This window comes from Aquarana catesbeiana, linkage group LG02 (genome assembly GCF_042186555.1).
Source record: "Aquarana catesbeiana isolate 2022-GZ linkage group LG02, ASM4218655v1, whole genome shotgun sequence".
Taxonomy (NCBI): domain Eukaryota; kingdom Metazoa; phylum Chordata; class Amphibia; order Anura; family Ranidae; genus Aquarana; species Aquarana catesbeiana.
Window position 1 is genome coordinate 337,720,500 of NC_133325.1, and position 20,504 is coordinate 337,741,003.

Consider the following 20,504-nt stretch of genomic DNA (forward strand, 5'->3'; position numbering starts at 1 on the left):
TTAGCACTAAAAATAGCACCTGTAAAGCACCTGAAAAGCGCCTCCCAAGCCTGCAAAGCTCTTCAGCAGGGGCGCTTTGCAGGCGGTTTTAACCCTTTCCTCGGCCGCTGGCAGGGGTTAAAAGCCCCCCGCTAGCGGCCGAATAGTGCCACTAAAACGATGGTAAATCGCCGCACTACATTGTGAAAGGGGTCTAAATACAGTAAAACACTTTTTATAGTTAAATTGGTTGTAAATCTCAGTCATGAAATCTGAACAAAGCACATATGTCTGTAGTGTTTACTTGTTGCTCTCCAAAGCGCTAAGTGTCGTTTCTCTCTGGTGTTTCATTCCTCATAAGTTTTCTGAACATATGAGATACATTTTTTATCAGGAAGGAAAGGTGTAAACCGCTGTATTTTTTATTTATTTTTTTCTTTGTACCCTGCAAGGTAATGTCATAATGTGCTAGTATGATCGCATACTAGCACATTATGTTAAACTTACCTTAAAACGAAGAGCTTCCAACGCTGATATGTCAGAGCTGAAGGTTCTCCCATCTTCACCCTTCTTCCTTCTGGGTCCACAGACTCCGTCTGTGTGACTGGCCAGAGCTGCAATGATGCACGGGAGCCGCAATGACGCAAGGGAGCCGCAATTTTCAGCCCAGGGCTCTTAAGGAATGGCCCAGGCGGCCATTCCTTCAGAGTACATACGCCAGTGATGTCACTAGCTGCATGTACAGTAAATATCTCCTAAACGGTACACGTTTAGGAGATATTTACAATATCTATAGGTAATAGGGAAACATTGATTTTCACACGTCATGCAACATGAGCTCCCAATGTCGGAGCGTTTATCTTACCAGCGTGAACCCGGCCTAAGGCTGGATTCACACTATACTACACGACAGTAGTACGACTTTCATCCTACTTTGCTCTGCGACATCAGTCCTACATTGGTCCTACTGTGATCCTACATTGGTCCTACATCCATCCGACTTTCATGAACAGGATACTACTTTGATCTGACTTTTCAGATAGTACACTTGTCCTTTGACCAATCAAAACTAACACACAATGGGAGGGGCTACAGCAGGGGACAGGAAATAACACAATGTCGGATGCCAAAGTCTGATGGTTAGGACAAGGATCCGACTTTGATCCTACTTCAATAGTCAATGGGCTGAAGTAGGATCAAAGTCGGACCAAAGTAGTACAGGGAGCATTTCTAAAGTCGGAACGACTTGTGTCGGACCAGTTAGGACGGCTCCCATAGGGAAACATTGAATTTCACACGTCATGCGACATTAGCTCCCAATGTCGGAGCATTTGTCGGACCAGTGTGAGGCTGGGTTCACACTGGTGCGACACGACAGCCGTCCTACTTTGGATCCTACTTTGCCCTGCGACATGAAACCGGCATGTGTCCGACTTTCAATGAACGGGGATCCGACTTGGATCCCCGCCAATGCCCGGCACTGTGTTTGGTATGAATCTTTAGGGGGAACTCTGCGCCAAATTTTAAATAAAAAACCGGAATGGGTTCCCCCTCCAAGAGCATACCAGGCCCTTGGGTCTGGTATGGACCTTGAGGGGAACCCCCTACGCCAAAAAAACTGCGTGGGGGTCCCCCAAATCCATACCAGACCCTTATCCGAGCACGCAGCCCAGCCGGTCAGGAATGGGGGTGGGAACGAGCGAGCGCCCCCCCTCCTGAACCGTACCAGGCCGCATGCCCTCAACATGGGGGGTTGGTGCCTTGGGGGCCCGCAGACCCCGACAACCAACGGCCAGGGTTGTCAGGAAGAGGTCCTTGTCCTCATCAACATGGGGACAAGGTGCTTTGGGGTGGGGGGGCCCGCAGCGCGCCTCCCTCCCCCAAGGCACCAATCCCCCCATGTTGAGGGCATGCGGCCTGGTACAGTTCAGGAGGGGGGGGCGCTCACTCGTCCCCACCCCCATTCCTGTCCGGCCGGGCTGCGTGCTCGGATAAGGGTCTGGTATGGATTTGGGGGGACCCCCACGCCGTTTTTTCGGTGTAGGGGGTTCCCCTTAAGGTCCATACCAGACCCAAGGGCCTGGTATGCTCTTGGAGGGGGAACCTATGCCGGTTTTTTATTTAAAATTTGGTGCAGAGTTCCCCCTAAAGTTTCATACCAAACACAGTGCCGGGCATTGGCGGGGATCCAAGTCGGATCCCCGTTCATTGAAAGTCGGACACATGGGGGGCGTGGCTTGGCTGGATCCCGGAATGGCCGCTTGATCACAGAGCTCCTGCCACTCGAGGACCATAATTAGCTTTTTACGGGGAACCGCCGCTCCTTTCCAGGATGGGGAAGTCTAATAGGAGTGTCTCTGCCTCCCGGACACCGAAAGACCCGGTCACACAACTCAGCCGGAATATCCCGGAGATATTCCGCTCACTCCATTCAGGCGACCACGAGGCTTCACAGACACCACAGGCCTCAGGCCCTACCTCCCCTAGCCACAGCTCAGACTTCCAGTATGAGGAAGGAGACACTCGGTCTCATCGCTTCAGCCCTGCAGTGAACCTATCGGACCTACAGCACGTAGCATCCGATATCACCAACAACATCACAGGCACCCTGAAAGCGGCAATCTTAGACCTGAAGATGGATATTCAGGCAGTGGCGGCCCGCATATCAGACGTGGAGCAAACTACGCAGCTCCATACAGCTGCTATCAGGCAAGTGCAGCACACCTATGATGCCCAACTCTCCTATCTGTATGATCTCCATCGTCAGGTCGAGGACCTTGATAATAGGGGTCGGAGACATAACAGGGGGGTCCCTGAGAGCATGGAAGTGGGCTCCCTACCCCAAGTTATATGCGCCATTTTTAATGACCTCTTAGACCAGCCACCAGACTCCCCAATCGAGATGGAACGGTTACACTGGGCTCTCAGACCACCTCCCAGGGATAATGAGCCCCCAAGAGATGTCATATGCTGCATAGTGAATTTTCCTCTCAAGGAAGAAATTTTAAGAAAAGCCAGAGAAAGAGGCCTTGTGCAGCATAACGGTGTAGAGATTAAGCTTTTTCAGGACTTATCACCAACTACACTGCAGAACAGACGCGCTCTGCGCCCCCTGCTGGACCAACTCAGGGCGAGGAACATTCAATATCGTTGGAAGTTCCCGTTTTGCTTGTCCGCCACCGCCAGAGGTCGCACGGCTCTCCTAAGATCTCCTGATGACTTGCATGCCTTCTGTGAGCAGCTTGATCTTCCCATGAGGGAGCTCCCAGACTGGTGCTCGTTTCACTTCCCATCTGAGACATGGCGACCGCTTTCACACAACCCCTCACCGAAAGCGCAAAGACATCGCTCCAGACGCCGAAGATCGGGTCCCCCTTCGCCTGGAGCCCATACCTCACGCCGCGACCTGGATCACCCAGCACTGGGACAGCCTACAACCCCGCGCAGGAGCCGTCAGGAGGCCTGAAGAGTGCTTATTTCTGGACGCACTGACCCAACCTATATAGGTCCGTTCATACTTGAAGTTCTTGTTTTACCCTTTTTTTTTTTTTGACGCCCATCTGGTTCATTTTTGTCCGTCATTTTTGTTTCATCCCACCTCACAACAGGCCTATATCCACCTTATCTAAGACACTCTGCTGGCCTGTCCAAATATACCGGATGCAGGAACTTTCCCTAGACTTCTTGGAGTCTCAGGAACTGCTTATTACACCTAAGTCACCGCGGAACTTGTACCAACGATCTCTGTCACTCACCCCGCGCTGGGGACATCATATCCAATAGCTCCAGCAACAACCATATCACTCTCCCCATGAGATGAACTTCTACACCTCGTCCAGATGATCGGAAGATGACTTTCCACAACCGTAACTGGTCGATGCCTCCCATTCCTGAGATCCCATCCGCTCCCCCCTTTTTCTCCCCCCTTCCCCCCTCCCCCCCTCTTTCCCCTCCTCTCCCCCTTCATCCCCCGTCCTATCTCTTCCCCCTCCCCCTTCCCTCCCACTCCTTCTTCCCCTCTCATTCCCCTCTCTCCCTCCCCCTCCTTCCCTTCCTTACTTATGTTCCTTGCCCCCCCCTCCCTCTCCCAATTGGTAGTTGCTTATAAGATAGTTATATTTGATATATGTGCCCCGGGAGTCACCAAGGCTGCGAAGGGTAGATCCCTGCACCCCCATTTACGACAGGGGTGGCTCTTTCTGAGCAATCTACAGTTATTAACACAGTGGCTCAGCTACCAGTAAGGCACACCTCCTTGAGCTACATTCGATGCCCCTGTTAATCACCCCCGGGACACCAAAAAGCACGCCTTGGGGGCTCCGGGCACCTCTTGTTCTTAAGAGATCCCTTAACCTGGCTACTCGTTTAGGTGTAATTGGAAGGTAATTTCCGTGAAGGGAGTAGGGAAGGGGGATGACCACCACTAAGCTTTAGGTCTCTTTGATGCAGCCCCTGGTCTCAATACGCCCTTTAGGTGTACGACTCAGAACCTGTTTACCCCTATTAATGGGGCCACCATCCCAAAAATTGTGGGAAACATATCTCCGAAGTTATAAACCAAGATGACTACACCAGTTAGTTTGACACTGTTATATGGGTGTTATGATTATTTTTTATTCTTTCTTTTTTTCTTTACTTTGATCGTTTTGTTCAGTCTCTAGATTTTACACTGTTAATGTCTAATAGAATATTAAGGTAGCACGTCACAAAACCGAGGTCGACCTGATTTATTTGTTTTCCCCAATATCTATCTATGTTTGCACTTCTCCCCACGGAACTACTATCTCCTCTGGATCCTCCACATGGCAAAGGAACTGGAACCCAGTCACTCTCACTAACCCCCTGCAGCAGATCTAGTTTCTAGTCTGCTGACCATCCAGCCTTCCTTTCTACAGGTGGATTGGTACTTCCATCTCCACCTCTGGTATTCCCCCCACCACCCCATACTTGCCCATTCTCACTGATTCCTTTCCTCTTCCCCTTCTCATCTCTTCTCTGGGGCCTCCCCCCCACCCTATATCTATTCCCCTCCCCACTGATCCCCCTTTTTCTTTCGTATTTTATACTCCACCTCCCCCCCTCTCCCTTGGCCCAACCGCCCCGGCGTAGTTAGACTCCTTTCAGGTGGGATAGCCAACTTCTGTGTTCCTGACTCCACATATAAGCTAGCTTCTGCAATTCTAGGGTGACAATGGCCCCCCCAGCGCCGCTAACGCTGAAATGTGTCTCACTTAACGCAAAGGGTCTAAATGTTCCTGAAAAGCATTCACAGGTTCTGTCCGCACTCACCAAGCAGAAAGCCCAATTTATTTTCATTCAGGAGACTCACTTCCGCACCAACGCAACCCCAAAACTTTCTAACCACACATATACCAGACAGCTTTCCATTCCACAAACCCCTTAGCAAAAACCAAAGGAACATCCATCCTAATTTCTAAGCATGCCCCCTTTAAACTTGTCAACTCCCTGATAGATCCTGAGGGAAGATTTGTTTTCCTCAAAGGTTCTTATGCTTCTAGACCAATCACTCTGGCAAATATTTATGCCCAAAATGATCGTCAAGTCTCCTTTTTTAGGATGGTAAGTGACCTTCTACTCTCCTTTAAGGAGGGTGTGTTACTGCTAGGAGGAGATTTTAATGTGCCCCTTAACCCAGACCTTGACAGTTCCTCAGGCACCTCCACGATTTCATACCGGGCCCTTCGCCAGATTAAATTGCAACTTCAAGGTTTGGCGTTACATGATACATGGCGCACATTGTTCCCCTCCATTCGGGATTACACCTTCTTCTCCATCCCCTTTCAAAAATACTCACGAATGGACTACTTTTTCCTCTCTCAACCTGACTTAACTTACCTTACACATGCCACAATAGACTCGATGTACCTATCTAACCATCACCCCATTTCGGTTTCCTTGACCTTCCCGGACCAACCCCGCAATGCCCATGGGTCGCCTGTTAGAGGCCCACGTCACTGTTATCCCTAAAGAGGGCAAGGACCCTACACAAGTACAAAACTACAGACCTATCTCTCTCCTTAACGTGGACATTAAGATCTACGCCAAAATTTTAGCCAATAGAATGTCCCCACTCCTACAGAACCTTATCTCTCCAGACCAGGTGGGCTTTGTCCCTGGACGAGAGGCCAGGGACAACACCATCAGGGCATTAAACCTTCACCATTGGCTCACTACCACAGAGACACAGGGCTTTTTCTTGTCACTAGATGCCGAGAAGGTGTTCGACAGAGTGGCCTGGGACTACATGCATGAGGTACTTAGGAAGATTGGCCTTCACCCACGCATGTTGGCCCACATCTCAGCGCTGTACGCTTCCCCTACGCGGCAGTAAGAATTAATGGCCACCTGTCGAACGCCTTCCCCATCAGAAACGGGACTCGCCAGGGCTGCCCCCTTTCGCCTTTGATATTTATACTTTAATTAGAACCCCTCCTTAACAAACTAAGAGATAATCCCGATATTAAAGGGATTAACATACAAGGCAAAGAGTACAAAGTCACTGCTTTTGCAGACGATATCTTACTTTCCCTGACAGCCCCAACTACCTCCATACCCAATTTGCTCAAAGATATAGAACACTTCGGGTCCTTATCACATTTAAAGATCAACTATGCGAAATCGCAAGCGCTAAACATTTCACTCACAACACGGGAGGTGGAACGTTGCCAGACATCCTTCCCCTTCCAGTGGAACCAACGGGCCATACCCTATTTAGGTATCAATATAACTACTAATTTAATTGACTTATATAGCGCCAACTTTAGCAAGATTCTAAAAAAAGCACAACTTGACCTTAAGGAATGGGGAAAAATTAATGTATCTTGGTTCGGTCGCGCTGCTCTTTTAAAAATGGTAACCCTGCCGCGGTTCCTTCACATTATCCAATGTCTCCCTATTAGCCCTCCGGCCTCTTTCTTCGCCGCGTATAAGAAGATGTGCTCACTGTTCCTTTGGAAGGGCTCACCGCCACGCATTAAGTTTACCAGTCTCACGCGTCTAAAACCCAGAGGTGGTATCGGGCTGCCAGACCTGCACAAATATTTTCTGGCAAGTCACCTCTCCCGGCTCGTGGATTGTAATATACATGAAGCTGGAAAGGTCTGGGTCACCTTAGAGAAATCGTTCTCCCAAACTCCACTCAAGTCCCTACGCTGGATCCTACCCAAGCATTGGCCACAGAAAATAATAAGACACCCTCTCATCTCAGCTTCATTAGGAGCCTTCAAATGGGCAATTAAAATTTCAGCACTTTCTTCCATCCCGGGCCCATTAACCCCTCTGAGGGGTAACCCTGACTTTCCACCAGGACTATCACCATCCTTTCTTAACCAAACCTGGCCACATGACAAAATACTAGCGCACCAGTTTTATACAGGTAAAACACCTAGATCATATGAGAACCTAGTAGACTTTTCCCCTCTCCATTCCTTCCCCTTCTGGACATACCGACAAATTAGACACTTCCTCTCCACCCAGGGCACAACACAGACATGGACAAGAACACTAACCCCATTTGAGGAATTATGTACCCGTGCCCCCCGCTGAGACATCTCATTTCCTACATATACAATGAGCTTATAGATGATGTTACCTGCCCCACTGACCCCGCACGCATGAAATGGGAAAAAGATCTGCAGATGACCTTCACAGACGAGGACTGGACATGCATCTATGAATACGTACATAAGGGATCCCTTAATGTAGCCATTCAAGAGAATGGATACAAAATCCTAACACGCTGGTACAGGACCCCGGCACTTTTACATAAATTTTCTCCGACAATTCCAGATACGTGCTGGAGGTGCGGGAAGGCAAAAGGGACTATGTTACATGTATGGTGGGAATGTGATCTCATTCAACCATATTGGAAGGAGGTACACAACCTTATTACACACATTACGACGTACTCCCTAACATTCTCCCCTGCTCAATACCTCCTACACCATACTCACTTAACTAAAAACGAATACTACAGGTCACTGGCAATGCACTTGGTGAATGCGGCTAGACTGTGCGTTCCGACACATTGGAGATCCACGTCCGCCCCCACGATCGGAGAGTGGTTTCGTAGGATCTCCAAGATAGAGGAGATGGAGGAGCTGGTCCATATATCGCAGGAGCGAATCCAAAAATTCACAAACACGTGGGCCTGCTGGACACACTTCAAACTGTCCCAGCGATTTGGCGAACATAACCCCTGAACCTTTTTAACTTTCCCCCTTGAGGAATGGAGGGTGGAGGGAGCTGCGCCGGGGCGGGGGGGTGGGACGGAGACAGGGGGGAAGGCCTTGTTCCTTCCCCCCCCCCTCTTTTCTTTTCCTATTGCCTTACTAATCCTCCTCCTACAGTTCCTTTCTCCCCTGCCTCACTATCGTAGGGCTTATTCCCCGTGCAATCTGATCCACCCCCCCCCTTTTTTTTTTTTTCTTTTATCCTCCCTCCCTCTCCCTTTGCTCTTTTTTTACCCCTTTCTTCCTTTTTTCTTCTTTCTCCCCCCTTCTTCTTTTCTGTTACTTCCCCTTTTGCTCAGAACCCTTAGCCTCTGCATGGAGCTATAATACTCTTTCAATACTTACCCTAAAAGGGTCAATTAAGACATTCTGTTAAATGACTGATGTACAACCTAATATTTTGAATTTGATATTGGATATGCCTATGTTATCTATCTGTATTTTAGATTTGTGAAACAATTTGTACCATGTAATATCCTGGTCACTGTTTACGCTCTCTGTTTTGTGCATCGGATAATAAATATTATTATGGAAAAAAAAAAAAAAAAAAAGAAAGTCGGACACATGCCGGCTTCATGTTGCAGGGCAAAGTCGGATCCAAAGTAGGACGGCTGTCGTGTCGCACCAGTGTGAACCCAGCCTAAAGAGTGCAAAATCTGGTACAGCTGCGCATGGTAGCCAATCAGCTTCTAACTTCAGTTTGTTCAATTAAGCTTTAACAGAAAAAAACTGGAAGTTGATTTCTGTGCAGAGCTGCACAAGATTTTACACTCTCCAGTTAAGTCCAAGGAGGTGCATGTCACCTTGTGGTCACTTTACTTTACATCTGTCAGTTATATGGAGCACCGGGAGTGCAACTATCACTACATTCCCGGAGCTCTGAGGGGAGAGATGCTGTCTTCTCACACACAGAGCTCTGCCCAACCCTTCTCTCTGCTGTTCATTCACAGAAGGCGTTGTATTCTGTGAATGAGTTCAGTTAATACAAACACTCTGTGATTGGGATGGGTGAATGGAGGGGCAGGTACAGTGGCTGCATGTGATTCTGTAGCCTCAGGAGCTGAGACCTTGAAGGTCAGAACAGCAATAGTTATGCTCTTGCCACTCAGAATAAAATGTAAACTGTAAATTAAAGAAATAATTTTATGACATGGCATGTTCCTCTTGGAATTAACCCCTACTAATCCAGCACATTTTACAAAGTAGCTGAATTTCTGGTATTTTGGCTTTAATGCTTCGCTTCAGCAATGACCTTCAGTAACTGTGAAATATAATCTCACTTCAGTTGTACAGTAACAATTTATTTATTAACTAAATTAGCCAAAATTTTGTAACCTGCCATGAACATTCGATGACAGCCGTCATTGAATGTTCTAGCAGTTTTCAGTAGAAACAAGTAACCTACTTACAGTGCCTTGCAAAAGTATTCACCCCCCTTGGCTCTTTACCTATTGTGTTACATTATAGCTTTTAGTTCAATGCTTTTTTTAATCTGAATTATATGTGATGGATCAGAACACAATAGTCTAAGTTGGTGAAGTAAAATTAGATACCTAAAACTATTTTTCAGAAATAACAAAAAATGATAATTGGCATGTGCGTATGTATTCACCCCCTTTGTTATGAAGCTCATAAAAAGCTCTGGTCCAACCAATTACCTTTAGAAGTCACACAATTAGTGAAATGATGTCCACCTGTGTGCAGTCTAAGTGTCACATGATCTGTCATTACATATACACACCTTTTTGAAAGGCCCCAGAGGCTGCAACACCTAAGCAAGAGACACTACTAACCAAACACTGCCATGAAGACCAAGGAACTCTCCAAGCAAGTAAGGGACAATGTTGTTGAGAAGTACAAGTCAGGGTTAGGTTATAAAAAAATAAATATCCAAATCTTTGATGATCCCTAGGAGCACTATAAAATCTATCATAACCAAATGGAAAGAACATGGCACAACAGCAAACCTGCCAAGAGACGGCCGCACACCAAAACTCATGAACCGGGCAAGGAGGGCATTAATCAGAGAGGCAGCACAGAGACCTAAGATAACCCTGGAGGAGCTGCAGAGTTCCACAGCAGAGACTGGAGTATCTGTACGTAGGACGACAATAAGCCGTATGCTCCATAGAGTTGGGCTTTTTATGGCAGAGTGGCCAGAAGAAAGCCATTACTTTCAGCAAAAAACAAAATGGCACGTTTTGAGTTTGCGAAAAGGCATGTGGGAGACTCCCAAAATGTATGGAGGAAGGTGCTCTGGTCTGATGAGACTTGGCGCAAACCCAACGCATCACCCAAAGAACACCATCCCCACAGTGAAACATGGTGGTGGCAGCATCATGCTGTGGGGATGTTTTTCAGCAGTCGGGACTGGGAAACTGGTCAGAGTTGATGGAAAGATGGATGGTGCTAAATACAGGGATATTCTTGAGCAAAACCTGTACCACTCTGTGTGTGATTTGAGGCTAGGAAGAAGGTTCACCTTCCAGCAGGACAATGACCCCAAACACACTGCTAAAGCAACACTTGAGTGGTTTAAGGGGAAATATGTAAATGTGTTGGAATGGCCTAGACAAAGCCCAGACCTCAATCCAATAGAAAATCTGTGGTCAGACTTAAACATTGCTGTTCACAAGCGCAAACCATCCAACTTGAAGGAGCTGGAGCAGTTTTGCAAGGAGGAATGGGCAAAAATCCCAGTGGTAAGATGTGGCAAGCTCATAGAGACTTATCCAAAGTGACTTGGAGCTGTGATAGCCGCAAAAGGTGGCTCTACAAAGTATTGACTTTAGGGGGGTGAATAGTTATGCACATTGACTTTTTCTGTTATTTTGTCCTATTTGTTGTTTGCTTCGCAATAAAAAAAATCTTCAAAGTTGTGGACATGTTCTGTAAATTAAATGATGCAAATCCCCAAACAAACCTTGTTAATGCCAGGTTGTGAGGCAACAAAACATGAAAAATGGGGGGGTGAATACTTTTGCAAGGCACTGTATATTTATGAGGTCATTAAAATACTGACCACCTGGCCACTCCCAAGGTGATCAGGAGTCAAGCAGGTTAAAAAAATCCTATCCCAACCACCACCAATTCTCCCTGAGATAACTGAGACTGTCAAAATGTGATAGTGCTTCTGTCTTCTTTTCCTCCTGTTTCCATAGAAATAAACACAAACCGTATTTAACAACAGACCAAGATGCCTGTACATCCAACCACCCTGTAGGTTTAAGGGCATCTGGTACAAAATGAGACACTTGAGACATTACATAAATAATGAAATGTCTCAGCTTAGTAAACTAGCTTTAGAAGAAAGAAGGACATGAAAAACAGTAAACTGTATGCAAAGATTGCTTTTATCTCTACATGCATGACAGCAGCATAAAGATAAAGGGTTTAGAGTCATGTTTTTATATTTTTTTAGTTTATATGGTATATTTAAAAATATGTATAATGTATATAAATATACAGTATACCATATGTATGTACAGTATATAAGAAACAGGAATACCCCTGTGCACACCTTTACAATTGCTAAAAAAGTGCAATGAAGTGAAAAAAAAATCTATAAAACAAATAAATAAACTGTGCTGTTGCCAGAATCTGCTTAAAAGTGTACCACACACTTTGAAACTGAAAAAACAACAAAATGATTCAGCGCTGCACTATAAGTGACAATCCACTGTGAGGTTTAAATTAAAAAAGTTCAATAATCCAAATAAAACATAAATAAAGGATTGAAATAAAGAACAAAGTCCACGTGTTGTGTTATTCAGTGAATGTCCTCAACTTTTTAGTGTATTAATCTTTTCTGTGAATACAACACACCCCATACAACAAACACCGCCAATATTAGCAGCTCACTTCCCAATTTGACCTGTACTCTATAGGCCAAATGGGCTTGTCCCTTTAAGAGACATTACCACATATAATAGATGATGTGACCTTTTTCCTCTTGGCACCCTCAAAATGTCATCCACAGGTTCATAACAGGTACTCAGGAAACAATCATAATGCTTTCTATAAAAACACCACTTTCTATATTAAAACCACAGAATTAAAAATACGCTCAACTTGAAAATTGCGCAAAGACTGGTACACCACAGATTGCTTGCAAATATGGTTATTTGTAGTTACCACCAGAGGTGCATGTGAATTTATGACAATGCAGAAGCATCCAAATCTTCCTACCTCAACCTCCGCAAAATCATCTTCAAAATATGCCCCTTTCTAACCAATGACACAACAAAGCCCTTAATTCACTCGCTGGTCATCTCTCGCCTGGACTACTGCAACTCCCTTCTCATTGGCTTACCTCTACATAGTCTATCACCTTTTCAATCCATCATGAATGCTGCTGCCAGACTCATCCACCTTACCAATCGCTCTGTCTCTGCTACCCTTCTCTGTCAATACCTCCACTGGCTTCCGCTCACCCAATGAATTAAATTCAAAATACTAACAACTACTTACAAAGCCATCCGCAATTTAGCCCCCAGCTACATTACTAGCCTAGTCTCTAAATACCAACCTGCTTGTTCTCTTCATTCCTCTCAAGACCTCCTGTTCTCCAGATTCCTCGTCACGTCCTCCCATGCTCACCTCCAGGGCTTTGGAAAAGAATGCCTTACCCCAATCTGTCCACTTATCTCCTACTCTTTTAGCTTTTAGATGATCCCTGAAATCCCTTCTCTTCAGAGAAGCCTACCCAGGGCAGGTACAAAGGGGGGGGGGGGGCGGAAGGGAAAAATGCCCTGGGCGGGACCATTTACTGGAGGAAGAGGGGCGCAATAGAAGCACCAGTGAACCGGTGTTGTAAAAATTCCTGCTACCTATGCAGAGTTTACAACACCGGCCGCGCAAAAATTGATAATTTTTAACATGTGCCGAGTGCGCTCCTGCACCCAGCACAAGCCTGAGACCAGCCCCGCCCCGCCTCTCACTTCCCTATCAGGCGGAGTTTCTGTCCTGCATTGGAGGATCTACCCGTCAATCGCCGACAGCTGGCGCCTGATGGGTAGATCGAAATGCATGCAGAGCAGCGCTGGAAGCATCTGTGATAAGTTCTCTCTCTCATGTCACGCTGCTCCCCGGCGCCCCTCCTCTCTTCTCGTCCTTCCCTATTTGCTTGTGACATCATCTGGGATGGACGAGAAGAGAGGAGGGGCCGCCGGGGAGCAGTGTGACATGAGAGAGAGAACTTATCACAGATGCTTCCAGCGCTGCTCTGCATGCAGGCTAGTAAACAATGTGCCCCTTAATGTGCTATGTGCCCTATGATGTGCCCTGATGTGCCCCATGATGTGCCCTGATGTGCCCCATGATGTGCCCCATGATGTGCCCTGACGTGCCCTATAATGTGCCCTGACGTGCCCCATGATGTGCCCTGATGTGCCCCATGATGTGCCCTGATGTGTCCCATAATGTGCCCTGACGTGCCCTATAATGTGCCCTGACGTGCCCCATGATGTGCCCTGACGTGCCCCATGATGTGCCCTGACGTGCCCCATGATGTGCCCTGACGTGCCCCATGATGTGCCCTGATGTGCCCCATAATGTGCCATGTTCCCCCTCATGTGCCATTATGTGCCCTGATGTGCCATATGCCCCCGTGCCCTGATGTGCTCCGTGCCCTGATGTGCCCCGTGCCCTGATGTGCCATGTGCCCTGATGTGCCCCGTGCCCTGATGTGCCATGTGCCCTGATGTGCTCCTTACCCTGATGTGGACCGTGCACTGATGTGCTCCGTGCCCTGATGTGCTTTGTGCCCCGTGCCCTGACGTGCTATGTGCCCTGATGTGCCCTGTACCCTGATGTGCTGTGCCCTGTACCCTGATGTGTTGTGCCCTGATGTGCTCTGTACCCTGATGTGCTCTGTACCCTGATGTGCCCCGTGCCATGATGTGCTATGTGCCCCGTGCCCTGATGTGCTATGTGCCGGATGTGCCCTAATGTGCTATGTGCCCTGATGTCCTATGTGCCTTGTGCCCTGAAGTGCCCCGATGTGCCTTGTGCCCCGATGTGCTGTGCCTTAATGTCGTGTGCCCCAATGTACTGTGACCTGATGTGCTGGGCTCTGTACCCTGATGTGCTGTGCCCTGATGTGCTGTACCCTGATGTGGCCGGGTGTGCTGTACCCTGATGTGCTGGGCTCTGTACCCTGATGTACTGTGACCTGTGCCCTGATGTGCTGTGCCCTGATGTGCCCTGATGTGCTGTGCCCTGATGTGCTGTGCCCTGATGTGCCCTGATGTGCTGTGCCCTGATGTGCCCTGATGTGCTGTGCCCTGATGTGCTGTGCCCTGATGAACTGTGACCTGTGCCCTGATGTGCCTTGATGTGCTGTGTCCTGTCACTCCGATTAGAACGGTTTCATTGTACTGAATGGGGCGTGACAAGTTTCCCCAGTGTGAACCGCGCCTAAGTCACTGATCGCCGCCAATACTAGTATTTAACAAATTCCCAGTATAGATCCCATCGTCTGTAGGCGTTGTAGCTTTACAGCGGCGGGGGGCGCAGTTTTCCATCTTTGCCCTGGGCACCAGATGACCTTGTCCCGGCACTGAGCCTACCCTACCCACACTTAACAATTGTTTTTTCATTTTCTCCATCAGCTCATCCCCCACAGTTATTACCTTTTGTTTCCACTTGACCCTCCCTTCTAGATTGTAAGCTCTAATGAGCAGGGCCCTCTGATCCCTCCTGTATTGATTTGTATTGTAAGTGTACTGTCTGCCCTCATGTTGTAAAGTGCTGCAAAAACTGTTGGCGCTATATAAATCCTGTATAATAACAATAATAAATAATGGGTGACCTCTGTCACTCTATAACGGGAAGTGCCTGAATAAGGAAAATCACAATTTTTTTAGTGAAAGACACAGATTTTAAAAGATTGAAGACAATGAAAGAAAACTACATTAACACGTTAATGCTTATATGAGATTTTGGTGATAGGTTTTGCTCTTTTTTTTTACACAGCTACTGCAATGAATTTGCTGTCAGGCAGATAGGGAGTGACAAGTACATGAAAAATTGAAGTCCTTTGACCACCACTTTCACTTCTTACATGCAGACATACATGAAGAGCCATACAAACATAGTTGAAAGGTGTGACACATGGCAGCCTTACACTCTGCCTGCTATGGCCCACGCTCTCATTACCTGTTACCACTGGTTAAGAACTGTATATCTTACCTGTTGATGGTATCTTTCCCAAAGAACCCAAAGCCTGAACATTGATTTACACTGAAGCAGTGAGCTATTCAGTTGCACTTATGACTAAGTCCCTGTCACATTACTCACATTTTTATTTATACATTTTTCTTGAAGTCTTTTCAGTTACCTGTGCCTGGGTGATGTATGCAGCCCTGAATAAACTATGACCAATAGCAATTATTTATAGACTTGTTGCAACCACTGACCCACACTATGAGCATTAGCTTGTCATAAATAAAGTGAAACTTGTGGATTTATTTTGTGTTTAACCTTTTAGACATCTTGCTCATTGTATACGCTGTTAAATCATTTTTTTTTTTCGTTTCATAAAAATAACAGCAACTGAAAAAATAACCATTTCCAGTGATATCTAGCTTGATTCTGTTTCTTTTTTTAGGTGGACCCTCTGAAGGAAAATTAGTCCCAGGGGATCAGATCATTATGATAAATGAGGAGCCAGTCAGCAATGCTCCAAGAGAGCGAGTGATCGACCTTGTCAGGTATTTGATATGTCTCTGCTTTTAATTCATCGGGCCTAGCAAGAACCTTGAGCCAGTGGCCTATAGTAATAAAATATTAACAAACCTTGCCACTCACATTTTCATCCATACTTTATCAGCGAACGAGGTATGCAGGTTTAAACTGACATGCATAAAAAAGTACCTTCTGTCTTGGGGACAAAGAAGAAATCATATCAAATATCTCTATGTTTTTAGAAAAGGAGGTGGGAGTGAGGTGGAGGCACCTGTTTTGGTGAGGAAATTTCAGCCCAATTTATAAAGATTCCCTCTCACTTCCCCTTGTGTCTCCAGAAATTTCCACCAAAACTATAATGTTGCTTTTCAAAATTGAGATCCTACACATTATCGCTTGAAAAAGGATGGTTAATAAAGTCCTTTCTGTTTACAGCTACTGTTTGAAGCCAGAGGTTGTCCTACTAAATTTGACAATATATGGGAAACTTGATTCTCGTGTTCACGTTCCACATCAGTCCTTTATTTAGTACTTTTACTTTATGTGTGTGTGTGTGTGTGTGTGTGTGTAAAAGGTTTTGGTTAAAGATCCAAGATTTATAAAGAAACTAGGTAGATACTTAAGTTTCTAGGAGGGAACACATTTCCTCAATGTGGATCCTAGATTATTGATTTAGTTTGTTATGGAAGGAGACTGTTGGAAAAATCAAACAGTACATTTTAGGTGGCGTTGCTCTGTGAGTATATGTGCATTTGTAGGGGTGACTGGTTCTCATTAACAGTGAATGTTAGAGAGTTTACAATAAACAGGTATTAAACCCAAATTTAAAAATGTAATATATTGCAGCTTACCAATCATTAGATGTGGTGACTGTATTAGTTTTCTTTTTTAGGCTTTTTTCCCTCTGTTTTCACCTAGTGATCTGGCCAGTAATACACCTCCTGTATTATACAGACACCACTCAGGATGAATGAGCACAGAGGGCAGATTTGGACAGCAGCATTGTTAGTCTGGGGGGGAGGGAGGTGTTAGATGTACTAGCAGATTTAAATACACTAACAAACTGAAGCTGAACTCCAGCTAATAAGCAGTTACAGTGAACAATTTTTTCCCCACTGGGATAAAGGTATTACATAAGTAAATAAAAGCTGATCATTTTAAGCACCCCTGCCAGTGTTAAATGGTTCCTTTCATCCCTGTAACTGCAAGAGAGCTTTTCTGTTGAAAAACAACAGACTTACTGGATGTATCACCAGATGAATATAGAAGAAAGCCTAAAAAAAGGAAACAAACATAGTCACCACATCTATGAATTGGTAAGCTGCAATATAAAAAAATGAAAGGTCCATGCAATATGCAGGACCAACATGGGAGAGCCAAAGGGGAATGCATGTTCCCTGTTCTGTATTTCAGGATGGCAATTGGTGGGCAGCAGCCTCCGCAGGGTAGCAACAAGCAGCTGATTGGTGCAATCTGGCGGGCCCCTTAAGCCCGCGAATTTCGGAGGTGATAAAAGAGGGCCGTCCGGCCGTTACCGTCAGACCGTGTGGAGCAGGACCGGGACTCCCACCCCCCCACCCCTTTATTTAATGCTTTAGTCATGGGTTGTTCAGTGGGGAATAGTCGTCCAGCATTGTCTGGATGGACACCGTATAAATTCTGATGGTTATATAGCCAAGATGGCTTCATATTTATTTGTATTTATTTAAACATTGACAGGTTACCCTTGAACAACACCATGGCCAATATTTATTACCAAATTAATAAATGGTTAAAGAAAGAATTGTTGTTGTCTCTTTGTTTAATAACTCCTTTGTGCTAGCCCATGTTTGCTTTTAGGTTTAATACTGCTTTAAATCTGTTATTAACTGTAATACCCGGAATGTTATTTATCTAATCACTTGTAAGATTTGTTCCCTTCGGTTTGTAGGGAGAACTACAAGAAGGCTGTGAGATCGCCTCCGTGAACGCATCTATAACACGGAGAAGAAACATTTCACTAATGTGGTGAGGCATTTTAATGATGTACATGGAGGCGATCCCTCAGCCTGGTAGATACAGGGTATAGAAAAAACTGTAGCCCCTAGGAGTGGGGGGGAGATTCCTTCAGACCCCTGTGCAAGCGGGAGGTTTTTTGGATATTTCAATTACAGACAAGGATCCTGGGAGCATTAAACTTTGAATGGGAGCTCACTCATTTTTATGAATAATAGATCCCATTCATATATATATACTAAATATGGATAGATGAGGTTTTCCTTGATTACATTATTTGGGTTGTCATGCATAGTCCCAAAGGTGGAAATTTAGTGACACAATTTTATGTTTATGTAAATTACAGTATTTATGTCTATTTTGTTTTTTTCACTTGGGTGACAGTACTCACCACAGTAGATTAATTTGAAACTGAATTCACATCATTTATATATGTTTTTGTTATATATATATATATATATATATATATATAGATATTTATATCTATATATATATATAGTTACAAAGTTAGTCAGGTTGAAAAAAAACACAAGTCCATCTAGTTCAACCAAAAAAAAATAATACAATCCCATATACACAATCCTATACCCACAGTTGATCCAGAGGAAGGCGAAAAACCCCAGCAAAGCATGAACCAATTTGCTATAGCAGGGGAAAAAATTCCTTCCTGATCCCAGAGATGCAATCAGATTTTCTCTGGATCCACGTTACCTATAAATGTCAGTAACCAGTTATATTTAATACATTTATTAAAGAATCCAGGCCTTTTTTAAAGCAATCTACTGAGCTTGCCAGAACCACTTCTGAAGGGAGTCTATTCCACATTTTCACAGCTTCTACTGTGAAGAAGCCTTTCCGTATTAGGAGATTAAATATTTTTTCCACTAGACGTAAAGAGAGCCCCCTTGTACTCTGTGATGACCTTAAAGTGAATAACTCAACACCAAGTTCACTATATGGACCACTTATGTATTTCTACATGTTGATCATATCCCCCTTAATCTCATCTTCTAGAGAGGGAATAAATTCAGTTACTCTAATCTTTGCGCATAGCTGAGCTCCTCCATGCCTCTTATCAGTTTTGTTGCCCTTCTCTGCACTTTTTCCAGTTCCTCGATATCCTTTTTGAGAACTGGTGCCCAAAACTGAACTGCATATTCCAGATGAGGTCTTACTAATGATTTGTACAAGAAAGGACTTTGTTCGCTTTGGAAACCGCAGCTTGGCATTGCATGCTATTATTGAGCTTATGATCTACCAAAGCCCCAAGATCCTTCTCGACCATTGATTCCCCCAATTGTACTTCCCCTAGTATGTATGATGCATGCATATTCTTAGCCCCCAAGTACATAACTTTACATTTATCAACATTAAACCTAATTTTCCACTTAGTTGCCCAATTAGACAGTGCATTGCGTTTGGCTTGTAAATTGGAGAAATCCTATAAGGACGTTATTCCACTGCATAGCTTGGTGTCATCTGCAAAGACAGAAATTGTACTTTTAATCCCAGACCCAGTATCATTTATAAAGGTATTAAAAAGTAAGGGTCCCAACACTGAACCTTGGGGTACACCAATGATAACCTTAGACCATTCAGAGTAAGAATCATTAACCACTACTCTCTGAATTCTGTCTTTTAGCCAGTTTTCTATCCATTTACAAATTGATCTTTTCAAGCCTGTAGACTTTACCTTACACATGAGCCATGTGTGGGGAACTGTGTCAAATGCTTTTGCAAAATCCAAGTATACCGGGTCCACAGCCACCCCTCTGTCCAAGGTTTTACTTACCGCTTCATAAAAAGAAATCAGATTTGTTTGAAAAACTTCTGTCTTTCATGAATACACGCTGTCTTAAAATATTTTTTTCCAGCAAGAACTCGTCTGTGTGGTCTTTTATCAAACTCTCCAGTATCTTCCCGACTATAGAAGTTAAACTAACAGGTCTATAGTTACTTGGCAAAGACTTTGATCCCTTTTTAAATATGGGCACCATATTGGCCCTGCACCAATCCAGTGGTACCATTCCAGTTATTAACGAGTCCCTAAATATTAGAAACAACAGCCTTAAAATGACAGAGCTCAATTCTTTTAGGATCCGTGGGTGGGTGCCATCTGGTCCAGGTGCTTTATCCACCTTTATTCTATCTAAATATTTCTGGACCATATCACTTTTGAGCCATTGTGGATCATTTAGGGCGGTGTCACTACCACCCCATTATGGACATGAGCTCCCCCCATGCTCCTTTGTATACACAGAGCTGAAGAAAGCATTTAATACATTTGCCTTCTCTTTGTCCCCAGTCATCCACTCTAGATTAGTTTATGACTTATTGCATTTGTTTTGTTTTTTTTAAATAATGGTATCTCTGTTAGTGTGCTTGAGAGAAATCAGCCATGTCCTGATTGGTCCCACCTGGGTAATCTGCCTGTGTGTGAATATCAGGTGGTTTGACAGGCTGTGAGGAAGCGCTGAGCACAGCGTGAAATGCATTAACCATCTCTCTCTCTCCCTCAACTGTAAGTTGTAGCAGCTTTTATGGATTTATTGCGATAATAAAAATGCCACGAAAAAACTGTGGAATGCAGCT

General features: G+C 45.1%; 1 protein-coding gene across 5 annotated transcripts in view; it reads left to right on the forward strand.

Annotated features, from left to right (window-relative positions):
- The window catches only part of FRMPD4 (FERM and PDZ domain containing 4), a 608,500-nt gene that overhangs the window by 432,396 nt on the left and 155,600 nt on the right, over positions 1 to 20,504 (forward strand). For all 5 annotated transcript variants that reach the window (XM_073614854.1, XM_073614850.1, XM_073614851.1 and 2 more), the window contains one exon: positions 15,841 to 15,943. In XM_073614854.1, coding sequence (XP_073470955.1) covers positions 15,841 to 15,943 — 103 coding nt within the window. The remainder of the gene's footprint in view (positions 1 to 15,840; positions 15,944 to 20,504) is intronic.